The sequence below is a fragment of the Colletotrichum acutatum genome (assembly GCF_030867785.1).
Source record: "Colletotrichum acutatum strain CBS 112980 chromosome Unknown BDZ83scaffold_152, whole genome shotgun sequence".
In the NCBI taxonomy this organism is placed as follows: Eukaryota; Fungi; Ascomycota; class Sordariomycetes; order Glomerellales; family Glomerellaceae; genus Colletotrichum; species Colletotrichum acutatum.
The window spans coordinates 30,500-49,129 of record NW_026849146.1 but is presented as its reverse complement, the minus strand read 5'-3'; the positions used below and the strand labels follow the sequence as shown (position 1 = coordinate 49,129).

At 52.3% G+C, this 18,630-nt stretch overlaps 3 protein-coding genes across 3 annotated transcripts; 1 reads left to right on the top strand and 2 right to left on the bottom strand.

The window, feature by feature from the left end:
• Positions 1–3,307: 3,307 nt before the first annotated feature.
• On the top strand, positions 3,308–4,208 carry BDZ83DRAFT_106923 (uncharacterized protein). The gene has a single exon (XM_060501058.1). The coding sequence runs from the start codon at positions 3,485–3,487 to the stop codon at positions 4,082–4,084; it is 600 nt and encodes a 199-aa protein (XP_060359292.1). The 5' UTR covers positions 3,308–3,484; the 3' UTR covers positions 4,085–4,208.
• A 9,257-nt stretch (positions 4,209–13,465) lies between these two features.
• BDZ83DRAFT_106761 (uncharacterized protein) lies at positions 13,466–14,371 on the bottom strand. Its single transcript, XM_060501057.1, has 2 exons — positions 14,293–14,371; positions 13,466–14,241 (listed from the first exon to the last, which is right to left on the bottom strand). Exon 2 carries the CDS (start codon positions 14,199–14,201, stop codon positions 13,716–13,718), a length of 486 nt encoding a protein of 161 aa, XP_060359291.1. The 5' UTR covers positions 14,202–14,241; positions 14,293–14,371; the 3' UTR covers positions 13,466–13,715.
• A 2,992-nt stretch (positions 14,372–17,363) lies between these two features.
• On the bottom strand, positions 17,364–17,828 carry BDZ83DRAFT_590360 (uncharacterized protein; the record flags this gene model as incomplete). Its single annotated transcript, XM_060506329.1, has 1 exon — positions 17,364–17,828. The coding sequence occupies one exon, from the start codon at positions 17,826–17,828 to the stop codon at positions 17,364–17,366; it is 465 nt and encodes a 154-aa protein (XP_060359290.1).
• Between the last annotated feature and the right edge of the window lie 802 nt (positions 17,829–18,630).

Below are 18,630 nucleotides of genomic sequence, written 5' to 3'. Positions count from 1 at the left end.
TCCGAACTCATCCAGAAGTATGACAGCGTACATCGCCACGGTTTCTACATCTGCTGATGCTCCAGGAAGCGGCAATACCACTGGCGCTTTTCCACTGTCCAACGTAAGCAGGAAAACATCGATTGATCACGTACAGTGGGGTGATGAGCATCATCGATACAATATACTGCAAGTCGTAATAACTACCCTTCCTGCCCATGACCTTCACCCATGGCCCTTGTACTTACGATGGCTACCTTGCCCGGTTCGATGACGCATCACAGTCGCGCATTCCAAAGTCGCGTTGGAAGACCCGGTGCAATCATTGACAAAATGCTTCCCGTCTTCCCATCTCTGCATATCACGTCGTGATGGGGCTTTCTCACAACATCACAGAGAAAAGGCTCACAAGTTTGAAACCGCGGTAGGCTTCTGTGCGATTTTGAAGTAACATTGCGGTGTTTTGCTTAAATTTGGCTAGCGATGAGGGGCTTTAGGCTCTAATAGATTCATACATGGACTACAATGGGCAGACTGATGCCTCTATCTCCTTAAACACCCTTCGACTTCATAGCGATTATGGGCCAAACCTCCTCGTGGTGCCGATGTAGCATTTTCCGCCACTGTAAGCGCTCGACTTTGAAAATTTTCGCGGACTCAGTTGCGGCATCGATATCAATAACACGACTAGTACTGAAGTTTGAATGTCTGGCCACACAGCTACAGTCTATAAGCTCTCTAGGTCCTCTATGCCTTTGATCATGCAATGCAGCAGTGGAGCAAGCTTTTGCTGAAGGGATGTGACCTAAACTCGCAGCAATGTCCATAGTGTGTTCGAACGCGACCTGTTGATGTGGGCGAGAGGAGGGAGCGGCAGTAGTAGGTAGCCACAGGAGCAGAGGCCGAGGCACGGGGGACTATTTGTTTGTTGTTCTGCCTTTGCTGGTTGCTCGGGCGATTCTCGACAAGCATAGAGGACTATATACGCGCAAGAAGTCGCCACTTCTCCGTGAGATGGAGTCAAGACTCCCCTAGGCGAGAAGCTATCTGACCTTCACCGCATTGTTTCTCTCGATTTTATCCAACTCTTATTCACACCAGGAAGGCATTCATTCGTTTTCTGGTTGCACCGAAGTAAGACGTAAGTAGATACTAGATGGTAGATACTGGAGGGCTAGACACTACGGCTTAGGATAGTTAAGAGGAGCTTCTTACGCATAAGAGCGGCTTGGAAGGCACCAGGCTGAGGGGAGGTTGGGAGAGAACCTGCATGGGGACTGATTGAGAGATGGTGAAGTCCGCAATGGCCAGAAAAGACCATTATTGTCGTCCGAGACAGCAAAGTGGCTGTCTTTGGGGCTTTTTGAAGGAGAATTCAGGTGCCGAACAGTCGCATTTAACTTGTGACGTGACTGGCACAGATATTGACGGCGAGGCATGGTAGAGAGCAAAACGGTGTAACCATCGTCTTCCTCACAGCGACGAAGTCCCTACCACTTGTCAGCAGCCTTGCTTTGAGATGGCACACTCGAGAATGTAACCCCTTGTAAGCCTCACAGATACCGACGATATTTGATGCAAAGAAGGGAATGTTGAGTTAGGTGTCTTGCGTACGACGACATGAGAGCTTGACTGGAACTGAATGATCCAGGCTTGTAGATTCGACTAAGAGTCAGCGGCAGCTGAGGTCTACTTTAGCTTGTATACTACCATGCCACGGATGGTGTGTGATCGAATGGTGTAAACAGAAAGGGACAGGAAGCTGCTAATGGTATTAATGAGGGTGAGTTGATTCACATCCTTGTCTGAAAGATACGTTGAATTGCAACCATAACCCTATTCATGGCCTACTAGCTATTAAGAACGTTCCTTCTGAGCCCATACCTACAAGCCCTCGCCACAAACCAGCACGGCAAGAAGGTCAAGATGGTGACTGGCTTTTCATAGTACAGCGTCGGAGTCGAAGCTGTGATTAGCTGGAACGATTAGTTCAATATGGTTCTAATCATGCAACCGGCCCCCGAGTAATATGCCCTCTGGTACATGTTACTGCCGCATACAACTCTCAGAATACGTCAAATCTGACCACTTGCGAAAGACAAAGCACGAAACTCACAAAAACTCGACGCAAAGTTACGAGATGCTGACAGTATCTTGCGGCGAGACGTAAACCGACTATCCAGGAAAGAAGCCTGCAGTTTGACGTCAACGTTAGGTCATTATCAAAGCCTCCCGAGCACCGCATGCACTCGTTTCACTGACCACGGGCCCGAACAAGCACACCAAGGCCCGGCAATCGGTCTGGTCATTATCGGCCGGCCGCAAGCCTCCGGCGGCCGTCACCCGTCCGAGTGCCGTCGATCGGACAACCTCTCGTCTCTGGCTCCTATAATCCAGCAAATTGCAAGAACACCATCAGATGCATCGTATTCGCTTGGCACAGACTCTTCCGTACCTCGCATCCTTCTCGGCTTCGCACCGCTCGGCCCCGATCCGCCAACACATAACTTTACGAGGCCCCGCCAGCACGCCCGCAGCTCCCGAAACTGCGCCGGCCGGGAGCACCGTGCCTCTCCTCCACATAGACAGAGTGGAACCCTCCAGTGCGGTGCTCCCCCGAACCTTCCGGCCAACAAGCCCCGTTGCGAAGGACAACGGACAACGGAGTACATAGTCCGTTAGCCAGGGCGCTCAAGCTTCAGCTGTGCTTCTGAAACGAGCCATATGCTCGTAAAAGGGCAGAGAAAAGCCTAGAGAGAGATGCGATGACTAGAGTTTCTCGAAACCTCGTTTAGCTACTCGCGGACTCGTGTTAAGCACGCATGTCCGAGAGAAACAACGGACTGTCCAAACCTTTTATTTTCACTCTTCCCGAAAGTCTAACCTTGCATGCTATGATTCTTACATAACAGCTTCATCACACTAGGCTTTTTGCTATTGAGAGAAAAAGCTTGTACTGAAAATAGCCCTGTCGAGAAAGCATCGTCAAACCGGACCAGGAACACAACACCCCCATCGAGACAGAGTTTTGACCCCTTCGATGAAGTTCTAAACAGTGGTGACTCTGGGCAATAGCTGGGCAATAGCTGGGCAATAGTTGGGAGCGGAAATGCTGACTACCTTCGGCCGCCCCCCTTACAAAGCAAAGCATCACAATGCCAGATTCCCATCGCCACTTACCACCGCATCGCGATTATAGGGGATTGGGGAGAAAAACTCTGAATGTTCCATCCTCGTCCAAATCCAAGGGTCCATGCCGCGCCACGGGCATCGAAACCGATGGCGTTGCTTTCGCGAGCACGACACGATAAACTTTTACGGCCCTGCCCGCACCGTAACCACCCCCCCCCCCTGGGCATAGACCGGACACAAGCTCCTCCTTTGGGTTGAAGCAACCGAAATCTTCTGCTCAGTGCTATCGAGCTGCGACAGGTAGCATTGGGGGCCGTTGAAGAGGAAAAAAAAGAGGTGCGAAGAATCGAGCAAATAACACTTTGCAATTAATATGTCGATAGTAGATAGGAATTGCCGTGGTGTTGCATTGCAGATGTCTTCCCACCCCTCAGTCCCACAGTCACAGTCCCATCCCGCGCCGCTCATATCCGGTTTTGTCGCCCACATCACGACGCAAAAAAAAACCTGTTCGATGGTAACATTTCTCGGCCTCGGTGATCTGCAAACTACGTTTTTGGCAGCAACTGTGGGATTCCCACTGTTTATTTTCCCGCCCGCCGTCCCCTTTTTCTCCTCCCCCAGACGGACAGCGCCGCGAGGTGGTTTACGGAGGTTACAGGCTAAGAGAGCGAGATGCACCGGCCGGTCCACCGATCATCGCCAACAGAGTTGTATCCGTAAGCCTAAGAAAATTTGCACACCCCCCGGGAGCTCCGCAAAACAGACTTCCAGCTTGTCCCGCTGGCGCCTCTGCGCTGGCCCGGCGCCGTTCGCCGAGGACGGAAACGATGCGCGGACGATTCTTCAAGCCAATGCCGCGGGGTGCGCCGGATCGTCCCCAAGTTCCCTAACACAGAGACACAGACAACAGAGACAAAGAAGTCAACGGCCGCTTGAAGGATTTCTTGGGGTATCTGAAAGGACCGCATAGATGCTAGCCGTACTTTTTCGAGATAAGGTTGATAGAGTAGCTGAATTCGCCATCTACCATCCCGCCATAGTCTTGGACCCGTCCTACACTAATTGGATTCGGCCTAGACGGTTTAGAAATCCTTTCTTCAGCCCTTCATGCAGAGGTGATGATGGAGAGACAGTCTGTGGGCGCATTATACAGACGGGCCTGGACATTTCGCAATCCGGCGTCTGTCTTGCGCGCGCTTGCGTGCTGAGCGCCCCCCCATGATCCATCCCCATCGATCGAGGCCGACCTTTCCATATTGCTTAATTGCAGCCCCCGAGTCAGTTTGGCGACAACGGGAGGGCGTGTTGCTGAACGAGGCCCGAATAAGGCCCTGCCAACCCCTTGATAGTACAGTTGTAGATCGTCGGACTGCGCCTTGCTGGATCGAAAGGGATGGGCCCCCTTCGGATCGCACGATCAAAAGAATCGACGATGTAGAAAAGAGAATCTCGAAAAAAAAAAAAAAAAGGTGGAAAAAATCCAGGGCTGTTGGGCCGTGACTGACTGCCTGTCAAGGGTCTCTGGTCTTTTCTGCCTTTGCATGTGGTCTAGCACGCCTGGCACGCCTGGCGTGACGATCCCATGAAGTTTTCCAGCCAACGCTACCGAAGCCTTGGGCAGCAGCGCCGCCGCTGACGGAGAACTAAGGTATCTTCATTCTTTGACGTGTCTGAAGAAAAAAAAAACAACACAAGACCGGGTAGACGAATCCAGGGATGCGGGACAGGCAAATGGACGATGCCGATCTAACTCCTCAGCCATCAGTCATAGCTTGCACATGGTCTCCATCCATTCCTCTGAAGAACAAACCTCGTCGTCCAACCGTCGGCGCCGGCTCCCGTGGTGCCGTGCTAGAGTGAAAATCTGCACCGGTCATTCGGGCAGCATGGCCTTGTTTTTCCTCGTAGAAGACTCCATCGTGTGTTTAAACCGGGCTTCTTTTTGAGGCCTGGCTGAGCTGAGAGGGGCCCCCCCGAAAATCCTGGGGAGAGCTAGACTCGGCTAAGCTTGAGCTACTGCGTTTGCTAGTGATGGCTTCAGTATTCGTACGTAAAATCATGGTAAATGTACAGCCCATGTGGACTTGCCAGCGAGCGAGCGAGCGAGAGTGAGGGAAAGGCCATCAACGAACAAGTTTCTTGTTTAGTGGATGGTCCAAGGATGAATCCTCCATGACGGGAGCACTAAAGAAGCTGTGAATCTGTGATCCACAAGATACGTATAAGGATTTGTGCACGACTTGCACAAAAGGGCGTCTTTCTATCGATGCTGCCTGAGCTGGGGTTGTCCTTGCTCAGTTTTGTGCAAGAAGATGGGGCCTTGGCGCCTTGGGACTGTGGACTCACACCCCGTTCCCTACGTCCACTCCACGGAGTCCGGAGCGGGCTGGCGGCGTCCGGGAAGGAAGAGAAAGGGAGGTTGGGGGGCTTCCTCTGGCATTGTGGAGCCCGGTGCTGGCCGGCTCTCCCCGGCCTGTGACGGCGATCCAAGCAGCACCTCAAGACAACGCATCGTCCACATCTCCACTTGAGGTACGGAGTTACCTTGTGGATAGGCTTTTGCTTCTCGCAGGTCTCTCGCTCGGCAGCGAGGCCGTGAGGTCCGTCTGGTCCGGTCAAGGTCCCCGTCACAGTCAGGCAAAAAAAAAAAAAGGTGGAATTATGGGGAATCCGGGAGAGTCACGGGTTTCCTAGACTTCTGAGGGAGATTGATTGGGGAGAAGGGGGCCCGTCCGCTGGCCGTCACGACTCACAGAGCAAACAAACTCCACAGCATGAGCATATCCGCAATGCCAAGCTTGTTTCTGGTGTATGTACTTACTGCGTATGCTTGCCATTGGCCTTGGAAACCTGAGGCCACTACCTTTTCCCCAGTTTGTGCTCCAGCCCGGTGAAGCATCCAGACTCTTCATCGACCGCCGGGTCTGGCTTAGGTAAGTCTGCCTCCGTCGTTTCAAGGCGCCCCGGTGGGGATATTCGATGCTACCGTGGCACGCGTTGGCTGTCCTCGTCGCCGCCATAGTGCGCCCTTTTTTGATGGAAAAAAAAGGTCCAGACTCTCAAGTTTCCACAGAAGAAGGTATCCTCCTCAGCTTGCTGTGACGGGGGAAGAAGGGATCCGCAGGGCGAATCCAGGAACCGGTGACGCAGCACGAGATGCGCATAGAGAGCGTCGCACAGCATCATGACTGTACATACAAGAACCACTGGAGCTCGGAGCCCACCTCAGCTCCGTCTGGTTCGCAGGCTTCCAGGTATGGAGCCCGGTGACTCTTGAGAAGCGAGAAGATGTTGTGGATGATTCTGGCATGACTGGAACAAGAGGGTCTTTTCGTACCCAAGTGTACCTTGCAGTGACACAACGTTCCCACCGTCATACCTGAAAGTAGGGAATCACCTCTGCTCCCACCCCCATCCAGGTACACATCACAGGGTCTGAGGATGCGCACTACGGAGGAATAGTGAATAGGTAAACGCCAACTAGTGCATCGAAGGGGGACCAGTCATTTGGTGGAAACGATGACAGGAGAAACATGTACTCCGCAATACAACTACTTCCGTACCCAGCATTGTTTCGATGCGCTTTGGCACGTTGGGTCCAGACCGGAACGTAGGGCACAAGTTGTCACCGCAAGCGTGAGAAAGATATTGCAAGAAAGTCCCCACCATTATTGCGTGGTATCGCAACGTTGACTCATCGTCGCACGCAATGCAGGAACTTTGCTGGTGTGCCCGCTGAGAACCAACTCGACAGTACCAACGGTGAGGGCCGGGTCGGTGAAACATCTAGGTCTCGGCGGATGGAGACTCTACAACGACATGCGCCGCGTGAATACGATCTGTCTGACTGTCGGTTCAAACAAGAAAAAACAAAAACGGAACTTTGGTGACTTGATAGTGATACAATACCTTTGCACGCACTCTCACAGTTACACACAGTTACTCACACAGCAAAAAAAGTCACCGCTAGTTGCATGTGTGGGGGGGGGGGGATTTCGGTAGGTTTCTGCCTTCCCATTTCGAAACTTTGTTTTATTCCTTTTGTCTCTACTGGGAATGTTGGAATGCAGTGGGTTTTTTTATTTTATTTTATGTTGGCGCCATGTTTCGCTTTGAACGAGTTAAACAAGTTCCGCTTTGCATAACGCTGTAGATTGCTTATTGCTGCTGTTTTCCTGCTTTGCTTTAAAGCATAAACGACTTTCTGCGGGCGGTTTTAGGCGAGACCGGCAAAGCCAAGCAAGACCTGGTGTCTTTTTTTCCCTTGCCTTGTATCTGTAAATCTACTACGCAAAGAAAAAGCAAGAAGGTTACACAGCCTCAGTCGAAGATGGACGGCATATCCTTGACTTTGACGGGAGAATGACGAGTAAACACAGAATTGCATAGCAAAGCACAGGCAGGTGAGTAGTTAGGTAATCAGCGACCCATAGGCCCTTGAGACAAAGGGCGACGATGAGTCAACTTCAAACCAGGACGTCACCGAGCTGCCAAGGCAGAAAAGAAGCTACCAAATACAAGGTAAGGTACCTTGGTCCTTGCAAGTAACCTCCAAGCTCTGTGGTACCTGAAATGTCAACCGGGAATGCTAGCCGAAGACCGAAAATAGTCCCCGAAAGGAGACATAAAGTTGGAACCGGGTCCCAAAGTCCGGTGAAGTATCTCCGTACCTTGCTGCTCGTATCTCTTTCATGAAGCTAAGCGAGAAAAGTTAATAGGAAGAGAAATCTTGAGGATCACGAGCATCTCTCCCAAGGTTGAAGAGTCATAGTCATACGGATGAGAAGCCGAGACGATGGAAAGGAAAAAAGTGGATGAAACCCGCAAAAATAGGTGGAAAAGAGTCACAGCTTCACATGGCAAGAAAATTTGGAGCACTAGAAAAAAAAAAAAAAAAAAAACTCCGCAGTGAGGGAGCTGGTAGGTTGTTTCCGAGCTCCATGATCCCATCCAATTGGGCCCAGCGCCGCGGCATCCCGCGTTGACAGCTCCGAGAACCCTGTCTCTAATCCCGCCTATCCGCCCCTCCCTTAGCTTTCCATTTTTTTTTCTTCTTGGGTTTCCAATTCTTTCTATGGAGTACTGTGTACGAAATACGTATTTCCCAGCACGATCAGGTATCAATATTCAAGGGTACGAAGGCACCTGGAATGGTAGCGAGCAATGTTCGGACATTTAATTTACTTTGACCCTGTATTTGCAGTCTCGCATTGTGAATTGCAAAAGAACTGAGCTGTGCTGTTCACGGTCACAAGAATCTGTATTGTAGATGGACTCCTTCCTAACAGGGCATGGCGCCGTCTGGCTTTTGCATATTCTTAGCCTTGGTGCGTGCATGGCATTTCGCGCACATCTTGCTTGCTTTTTTCGCTTCGTACCTGCAAATGCCATCTTTTTCCCACTCGGCAATTAACACCCCTTGATCGAAGAATGTCTCTGAGCCAGGTTTGGGGTGTTGGTTGTCTTTCTTTTCTTTTCTCATCCCACTACGAGATGGACATTCCCCCCACGCACGCCACGCAGGAAAAAAAAAAAAAAAAAAAAAAAAAAGCTCTTGATTTCTTGTGTCTTGATCCAGCTAGACGGTCCATACACCCACTTCCTGTGCCTCCCCGTATGAGTCTGCATTCCAATGAGGCTGCCAGCTGCTTATGGCACTCGTAAGCCGCCGCCTAGTTATTCCAAGGTTTCACAGAGCTTTTTCTCATGTCAAGTCATGCCATCATCATCATTACCCAGCAAACGTGCCCCCCATCCCGCCCTGCCGGAGCGCCTTGTTCTCACAGGCAGGTCGTGGACATGATGTCTCTCCGTCAGAGTCAAGTCAGCCTTGTACGGGTTACCGACGAACTGGGAAAGAAGTGCGCCCATCTCCAAGTAACACACACAAACGGGCGTCTGAGACTTCTTGTTCCTCTCGTAGGTTTTTTGCTGTGAACATGAATTGAAACGTCTTACGAATACCATAGTTTGTACCCTGCACACAATTAACGAGAAAGGGGGAGTTTTTCTTTTTTTCTTTCTCTGCCTTTCCCCCCTTTTTACTTGCGCGCCCTGTGAACAGAGGATGAGAAGCATGGGGAAAACGTATCACTCAGCGGTACCTATGGGTATCTCGTAACTTCGCCTGGCGTAGTAGGTAAGATGGCATGTTGCTTCCCCCTTGGCTCACGCATTTCCCACAATTCAGATATTTTCACCGTTGCACCAACACCCTTCCCAACACCAGGTGTCGCACAGGGAAAAAAAACAAAAAACGGGAAAAACCAGGACAGAGTTTTCGCTTCTGATCCAGAACAAGGCACAGGTAAAATTTTCCATCATGTTAGCCGAACCCTTGGGAAAATTTTTTCAATCATACAAATCCCAGACCGAACCAGCACGAGCCTCTCTCTCTCTCTCAGCATTCACCTAAGAGACTTCTAACCATACGCAGCATGTTCTCAGGCACGCATAATGTCCGGTATGGTGTACCTATCCCTAGGTAGTCAGGTTGCCTTGCCCTGCCCTGAGGCTCAACTTTAGGTAAGGTAGGGCGCGAGCATCAGCAACAGCAAGGGGCGGGGAACGAGGTTCAAACCTCCCCCCAAAACTTCCAAGAATAAAATTGACCCATGTCCGGGAGATCTTCCCCGTGGGCTCCACAGCCTCTCTCAGGCTGAGGTCTAGGAAAAGAGCAGAGGTACCTCGTATGCGAAGAGTGTATAGAAAGGTACAAAAAATACCTTCGCCTTGCCCTGCCCTGCCTTGTGCTGCCACCCCCACCGGCACATCCCGCGCCCCGGTGCTGGCCAACGCTATCCAATTCGCAGAGCTCTGGGCGTGTGCAACAACGCACAAACCTAGGATAGACAAAACACACGCCCATACATCTCTCTCACTTGCAAAGATGCAGACTTGGATCCGTACTCCATACAGAAGGGAGGATTGGGATTATGAAATCAAGTTCTCACAGAGAAGACTTCACAATGGGGAAACTTGTACCACCGTCGTCGATACGCTTACACTCTCTGACCTGATCGCTCACTAAGAGCCCCCAAAAAAGAGCATGTTTCAGCCTACGAGCTCTCACCGGCCGGATTCGTGTCTTGTCTCGCACTTCCAAAACCTAACACGCGAGGGAAAATCTCTTCAACCAAAGCTGAGCTGAGCTACGAGCTACGAGCTACAGGCACGACAACGGCGAGCCCTGTGCCCTAGCTCCGGGTCACAAACCCTCTGGAATGCCCCGTCTCGTAAGGCTCACCAATCGTCGTGACACTTTGGGGGCTTGCTGGGTGGGCTAGCTATAGCTTCTTGTCCCGGCGTTATGCTGTCCTGGTTCACTACCCATAATCCGGCCCGCAACGACGGGATCAGGCCATCCACGAAAGCCTCTCTCTAGCAAAGTCTCACTCTCACTGTCGCTCTCATCCCACTCCTCTTCTCGGGGGGACGGCAGAGGCTTTTGCATAGACAGACGCCCCTTAGTTGAGTAAGGCCCGTGAGCCCAGCGAAAGCCCGCAATGGGGATAAGTGATACACAAGCCTACGGGAGGAATTGTCTCGCTCCAGCTGCAACCTGCCTGATGAACCCTTCAAGTCGCTTTCAGAAATTTTCACAACCAGAAAAGAGATCCACATCCTCACCGGTGAAGCACAAGCTCCCACGGTCCCGTCAGGTCAGGCCTAGAGGGGCTAAGTTTTTGATCCGAGAGGCTTCAACGACGTGGGGAAAGGGACGGAAAATATGCACATGCCACTATGACACGTCGCCAGCATGAATGACGGGCATCAAAAAAACGGAAAAAGAAAAGGGGGCAAAAGATTGGTGAAATGAGAGAGAAAAAACTTCCTCATCCCTTCGGTTGCGTCCGGTTCCCACTCAGGCAGCCTACTCACTGGACGTAGGCTGGCTCCGACTCCAGCTTCCAAGACCGTAGACGAGATAGAAAAAAAAAACCACCATCAGATCATATGGAGTATCCGTTCGTACAAGGGACAATGACAAGCCGAATCGGTGATCTGAGAGCCAGAGGAGGCGGGAAATTTCCCCCGCTCCTTGCTTCCCAGCAAGCGGGCCGCGGAACGGCGGCGGGCGGATACGATCTGTCCCTTTCACAAAGTGAGATTTGTGTGCTTGAACAAGCCCAGCCGGGGGTAAGGGAAGACTGTGACCGTTCCATCGGAAACGGGAAAGCCCAGCATTTCGTCGCTCCGAGATCGAACCATTGTCTGACCAGGTCAGGACGACACTCCCCCCTCTGACGGCGGGCACGTTAAATGAGGGACAAGAGGACACCGATTGCGGATGAAACGGGGCCAGCCTAGACGGCGTGCGGAGGTCAATGTTGGAAGTTGAGGAAGAAAAAAAATGCCTCTCCTCCCGAATGCCCAACAAAAAGCTTTGAGGCGGTCCGTGTCGATTTGCAAATCTGGCTGCCCATTTGCAATTGCTGACAGGAACGGCAACAACATGAGGCAATTGCAATGCGGCGAAGGCATCTCCCCGATTGGTAACGAGACCAGCAAAGTGCAATAAATTAGTGCCGTGGCCTATATCGTTCAGGAGTTAAACAAGGTTTTTTTTTTTTGCTACAACTCACCCCGGATAATTGCAAAAGTTCTGGACCGGTCTTGCAAGCTCTGTGATTCGGCCTGATGTTGGTTAAAAAGTCAACCGAGGAGGATGAAACGAGAGCCCGCCCAAGATTCGATGACTTGTGGTCGTGTCAATCTGTGACTGGCAAAGAAGATGCTGACGCATCTCCCGGCAGTTGGCTCTTCTTCCCGTGTCTTCCAGGTACCTCAACGCGGCACGGCATTGAAGCTTCGTCGAAAGCTGCCACGCTGCTTGGACAGGAATACTCCGTAGAGAACGGAGGGAGGGAGGGCCCCGTTGTTTGAACCTCCTTTGCCGTGGCTGCCCAGGAAAGCTTTGGTTCGCCTCAACCCCTTGTCCCTCCCGTCCCGGAAACTTTCGACGCAATTGCCTTTGGACGGGTTCTCGCCAAATGTGCCCTGCGTTCACGTAAGGTGCGGGTATCCTTCAGAGATGTTCCTTGCAACGATGCCGGACACGGGACGAGGCACGGCACAAGTTTGTCTCAGGCTCCTCAACCCAGCAGCCGTGGCCCAGACAGCAAGAACAATGACACCTGGTACAACGGATCGGTTCGCTGCTCTTCCTGTCAGCGTTTCCGCTGATGATGCTTGGCCACGAAGCGTCCGACCGTGCCGTGTGTCACGGGCCTGCGCAGTATTGATCCCAGGGACCTGGGATGCCGTGCTCCTTCGGATCAGTCCATACTGAAAGATGAAACCGGTGTCCGTAAGGTGAGAGGAGAGCAAAAGCTTGACGTCATTGTCGGCTTGTCGTGGTTCAAGGGGGAAAGTTGTATTACGTGAGCTGGCTTAAGGCTCTTGACGATGGGGCATGGCCGCCGAGCAGACAAGAGGGAGGAAGTTCCAGCTTTCGGGTCTGCATCTACCCGAGTTCGAAAGGCACAGGCACAGGCACCGATGAGAGAGAGAGAGAGACTATTACCTGGCATGATTGACCACTTGTGAGATATGCGGGTGAGACGGCCCCTGCCTCGTTGCAAGAGAGTACTGTTACCGCAGCACCTGTTTGCGTGGTTGGACGGCAAAAAATGTCTAGTGCTCATATTACAGCGGGTAAAACGGGTTTGTTCAATAGAGACTGACTGGCGAAGGCCGATCGCCGTGATACGTGTTCAAGTGCATGTAGTCGCTGTGCAGAAAAGGATGTGTCTGAGGTGTAAAACAGATAGCGCTGCGGTGGCTTGAAATGCAGGTGGTGCAACGGCACAACAGCCGCTTTGAGGTGCCATGGTCGTTCGACTGGAGACCTCCGGGCTGTTCTTGAATAGTACTGAACCGTTGCAGCACAACTGAAGCGAGCCGACGAAACCCGTCTCGGATACGAACAACCAGTTATGACGGGGGGTAGAGACAAAAGACCGCTCAGCGTATAACGAGGCCAAACTTTGTTTTATTTTGTTTGTTGTTATTGTCTCTTGGTACATGTCTCCGGAACGACTCACCATTCAATGTAAAACAGAACGGGTAGTAAAGGCAACTAGGGCACAGAGCGGGCATAACGAGCAAGAACCTGAGTACCTAGACCATGGCCGGGCGTACAGAGACCAGACACCATGGATCAATCGATCCGTTGCCCTTTCCGAAGGGAGACGGAGAGAAAAGAAGATTCAGAGGCTGATCCATGCTGTGAAGATTTTCATCTCTGTTCCAACCCTAAAGTACCGTAAAGCGAGGGCCAGGCCGCCAGGGAAAAGGGGCGTCAAAACGCACAATGGCTGGTTTGACGAGTTGTAAGGTAATTGAAGGAATGAGTCTCTGTAGCCACTCCCCCAACAAACCTGGAGAGAGGGAGATGGAGGCATAACAATTTGGTCGTATCAAATGCTGCCAACACCGTCATAATGCACCGTGTCTAAAGTGGAAGTCGTCGTCCAGTTGGCTCTTGTGCAAACTGCTGCTGCTTCAGAGGCAGAGGGAGAGGCGTAAGCTGCAGATGAAAGGCAAAGGCACACCTGCGGCCCTCAAACCTGCCACTTGGCCGGCATGATCGTGAGGCATTATCTTCCAATCGGGTTATTTGGCAATTCCAATTCGTCAAGACAACCTACTACTGTGAACAGATAGAGGCGAACTGAAGGCGAAATGAGGCAACTGTAAGTGGCTCGGCGCTGACAGAGCTTCTCTGTCACACACAGTCTACAAAGAGGCAGAAACGGCTGGCAGGCATCGGTTAAGGCAGTGATAGGTCGGATTGCCTGAATAATGCCCGGGAGCTGAAGATGAGGTGTTGTGCAGAACAGACTTGAACAAAGATGCTCCTTGCTTTGCACGCTACAGCAAGCAGGACGCAAGCATTTTTGAGTGAAGCACGGCTTCAGGCGAGCACTGAGATGCGGACGCCTCGTCTGTTGGAAATTCCCATGTCGAATTGAAGCCCTGTCCTGGCCACTTACAGCTGGCGAGACGCCTGAGCAAGCCGCCCTGTCTCCAGACTCCCACCTGTAGGCTGTCCTCAGCAGAGCGCCTCTGCTGGAGTGTTCCATAGGTAATAGCACTATCGCTTCCACTGGGCCGCCACACCCCCTGCTCGAGTATGTCAGAGCTGGTCGCAATTTAGACTGGGCTGGGCCGCACTTTCACATCCCATCCACATCCTTGCCCTTTCTCTCCCATCGGCGCTTGCCAATAGCGGCTGCCTCGACGGCTGCTGGTGGGTGTCGACTGTCGAGTGAAAGACCGAAAATGCACGACTGAACGGATTTAGGAGTCACGGAGTGAGTGTCGAGGTTAGCGGTCGGGCCGCCCTCGACACCCCACGCATTCGGCCCAGGTTCAGGGCCCAGATCCAGTCCAGTCCAGCCCACTGAGTCCAGTCCTCAAGCCAGACAGACCCCTCGGTCGTGGGAAAAAATTTCCTTGAGGGCTCCGGATATCGGGGGCGTGGTTCATGGAGACCGAGAGGGCCATGGCAATAAGCAAGCCAGCTCCGAGATGAGGAGCAGTTGTTGATGATGTGCACATCGTTGGTCTGAGCGGCGGCAGCAAACAGCTAATTTGAAAGGCTGCCCAGTGCCACAATACCCTTTCTTTCACTTTTTGCTCACCGCCCCCCTCGGCTAATACAAGATAGCTTCGTAGCTGTTCCCACTCTCCTGTCCGTATCCGAAGCGCCCTGTACCGTACCACGCGCGGAGGGGTGGGTGGTAGTCGTCTGTTGGACGTGGTCAGATTGCGGCTACAACCGAGATTCCATCACACATGAGAAAGAGGCTCTCGCAACTTGGCGGGGGTCCTCCTGTCAAATGCGTCTCCTCCCGAGTCCCCTCCCTTTTCTTGTGGATCGTGGATCTGAGTGGGAAAGGAGGGTTCGGGTTCGAAAGCCGCCTCCATAATCCATTTCGGCTCGAGCTGCGTCAGAGGACGACGGGGCAGAAGGATGGCATGTTTTCTCGCGCGGCTCACGTCATGGCGGTCATGTGGGCGGCATTGTCGTTGTTTACGGGTCCCCTGTTGTCCGCAATGGACAAATTTTTCTGAATTGACGATGGATGCCGCCGTAGTGTGTGGATGAGAGGCGTGTGCGTCTGTTTGGCGGGGAATCGTGCTGTCAGGGGTGGCCTAGGTGCGTATTCGCCCTTTTTGGGATTTGACGTCGGGCATAGCTGCTGGTGAGAGGTGGTGCCCTGGGTTGCGGGTTTGCGGCTGCGGTGCTCGGAGACATGGGTGACTCCGGTCGGAGAGCGAGAGACGAGAGACGTCGTGGCGACTGTGACTTGCTGAAAGCATCTCATCTTTCTCGCTTGCTCAATCTTGGTGCGAGATTGCGAACTGTGCACCATCGAGATGACCTCCACTAGTGGAACAGCGGCCATGCATTATCATGTTTTGCGTGCTTGCGCAGGTGCGAGTAATATTTCGGACGTGTGTTGTTGAAGCCATCCATGGGCAAAAGGTACCTTAAGGAAGGCACATAGGTACATAGGCACATAGGGTAGGCGCAGGTTTCATCCCCTCGTGTGCAGTTGCTCGATGACTAAGATGGCTATCTTGATTATTGGTGCCTACCTTACCTACTCGACCTCAATCTGGCAGGTACGTACCTTCCCTCCGTTACCTCACCTCAGCTGTACAAAGGTACCTACCTACTTAGGTACTCATGAAGGAGGCACGGGGGAGGAGGAAACGACCAAGGCGACGAACGAACAACCTAGAAAAGAAAATACAGGGTACCTTACCTTGGTTAGACGGGAAAGCAAGGTATCCCGTAAGGCTTTGGAAATCCCCATTGAAAAAGTGCGGCATGGGAAAGCGCAATGCGTGCCCGACATTGATGGCACGCACTGCCTCTTCCAATCGTACCATGCATGTGCCAATTCCATCATCTCTCACTTTCTGGCTGATTCGCCATTCGCCTCGTAAAGTGTCAAAATTCAGGAAAACGATGGTAATGGAAAACACGTGTACGTACGGCAATCCGTATCCTGTGTCTCCAATTTCTGTCCTTTTTTGCGGCTTGCCTGTCTGCCTACCTACACTTGGGCCTTTTGGAGGGGGCCATGGGCTGCACGTTGTCAACGTGGGCAATCGAGCCGTTGTCAAAAGTCTGCAATGCCAGAAAAAAAAGAAAGAAAAAAAATGCATTCGTCAATCAGTCGCCCACCAAACCAACTAACCAACCCCCCTACCCAACGTGCCAATGTTCTCCATCAATTGTTACTTGTGTTCCCGAATTGTGTGCCGTGTCCGACCCCCGTTCACTGTCCCTTCCCAGTCTGTGGTATGTTTGGCAACTTCCGAGCGAACAAAAATAATCTTGGCGTGGGATCCTGGCCAAAAATTTCACCAACTTTTGCTCCCTTCGGACCAAACTCCATAGCACCTGGGCCAGGGGCTCCCAAAGCGTAATGGGGGAATTTTGAACTTTCCAGCACTATGACGACTTTTCCCACAGACCCACAGCTCTGTCGCGAAGGCTCCAGAAGTGGATGCACATTGTGCTGGCATGGACAAAGTTAGAGTCATCGTGGATGGTAAGTCACCCATGTAGGTAGCAAGTGAAAGAACTCTTGTCAAGCTTTGAACTGGTCTTGATATTCTGTCTGGTCCATCTCAATCTGGCGGTACTAGTCCATTCCTCCTGAATCTCCGCTACCCAGTTGATCCGTCACTTTGATGATGCCTAATGCTTATATACCAGTCCAAGCTGCCGTCAGAGGTCTTTTGCCTCGAGGCTTCGTCCATTGCCAGGGTCTTTACCCAACCTTTGTCGTAATATGAGCCCTTCCGCTCTCGTGGCAGGCTACCTTGCCTCGTCCAATTCCGTGGCGAGATGTAATGAAGCCAAAGGCCATGTCCTCAATCTCTCAGTGCCATGCTTGTAACAACCCATGGTTACAAGCCCTCAGTGTCGTGGTACAATCCCAGTGTTTCCCATTGTTGCGCCCTGATGTGATTGAAGCAGATGTCCTGCCAAGCCAAGTACTCCCCGTAGTTGACCAAAACTTTTTTTTATAATGCAGTACTCCGATGTAATGCCCGTTTTGTTACAACAAAGTCGAACCCAAAGAAAAGAGAAAAGAGTCGGTGTGCCGATGGTGTATCGAGTAAACTGAGTTGCGTGCTGTGCTGGAAAAAGGAAACGATGCCACTCGTGATGTGGCTAAGGGTATATTGAACAGTGTGTAGAAGAAGTGGCCATGTTTGGTTCAGGCGGATCGTCGACGCTGGAGTCTCGCCTGATCGAAAGACACGGCGTAGGCTTGAAGCTCCCTCTTGGCCTTCTCCGATAGTTGGCTTCCATCGGTGTTGGACGATGTTGTGCTCTGCATCGAGCAGAGGCTGGAGTTGGAGCTCGAAGTGGTCAGGGTGCGGCGGGTGCTGATAGGCGCCCTCGAGGACGAGAGGTAGGATCGTCTGGTGGGAGTGCTGCCATAGGGTTGAGCGTTGGTGAAATCGTAGGCGGGCGAGAGGTAAAAGTTGTTGGACTGTTGCCTTGGGGAAGTCCAAGGGTAGGAAGGGGTGTTCAAGCCGGGCGAGCTGGCAACCGAGCTGGGTGTAGATGTTTTCTCGAAGTCGGCGAGACGGCAGGATTCGGAGCAGTAGGCAGTGCCGTCGGTCTGCTTGTCGCAGCCGAGGCAGAACTCGTGAGTCCCGAGATCGAAGGCGGCCATCGCGTCTGGATGTGTGTTGTGTATATGTTTGAGTTTGGTGATTGTGTATTGAGCAGAACCGAGTCGAGTCGACAAGTGCTCAAGTCTGGTCTGTGGTGGTGTTTGTGTGTGGACAAGTTGTGGTGATGAGTATGGGTGATGGCAAGTGTTTAAAGAGTTGGACGGGATTGCAGTCGATATATGAACAGAACTGGAAGCCACAAGTAAGAGAGTGAGCCACGAACAAATGCCGGAGGAGAAGATGAGTGAAGTCGAATGATGAGAGAACGAGAGGTGGATCGAGGTGTGGAAAGAGGTCGGCTCATATGTATCTATCCTCGAAGCACAGCCTGCCCACCAGTGGAGGAGCACGCCCAAGACAAGGCCTATGGTGCATAGCAAGTACCAATGTCGGGATGAGTGGGCGCAAAGATACTTGGAAGTGGATGAAGAGAGCGACAGGACGCCTGCTCACCACACAAACATGCACACACAAGCACAAGGGCAGGAAGTGGCCGCTAGTGCGCAGGTCCGGGGTGGAGATGGCAAGATGGAGATGGAGGGCAGAGAGACAGCAAGGATGGCATTGGCAATCTGATGGGCTGAGCCAGGACCCCACTTCCAGTTCTCATGCCCTGCAGCAGATAGCGCCCACTGAAGGAGAGAAGGGGGTGTGTGGGAGAGAGGGGGGTGTGGAGGGGAGGGTGGGCGAGCATGGCCAAGCGGGAGTGAGGTGTGAGGGAAAGAGGGGTGGTTGTGGGTGGGAGTGAGGAGGGGAGAGCGAGATGGGCAAGATTGGCAAATTGGGGGGGAGAAGGGAGCG

Coding starts and splice junctions, on each gene's coding strand:
- BDZ83DRAFT_106923 (XM_060501058.1), top strand. CDS start 3,485: ATGTCGATAGTAGATAGGAATTGCCGTGGTGTTGCATTGCAGATGTCT.
- BDZ83DRAFT_106761 (XM_060501057.1), bottom strand. CDS start 14,201: ATGGAACACTCCAGCAGAGGCGCTCTGCTGAGGACAGCCTACAGGTGG.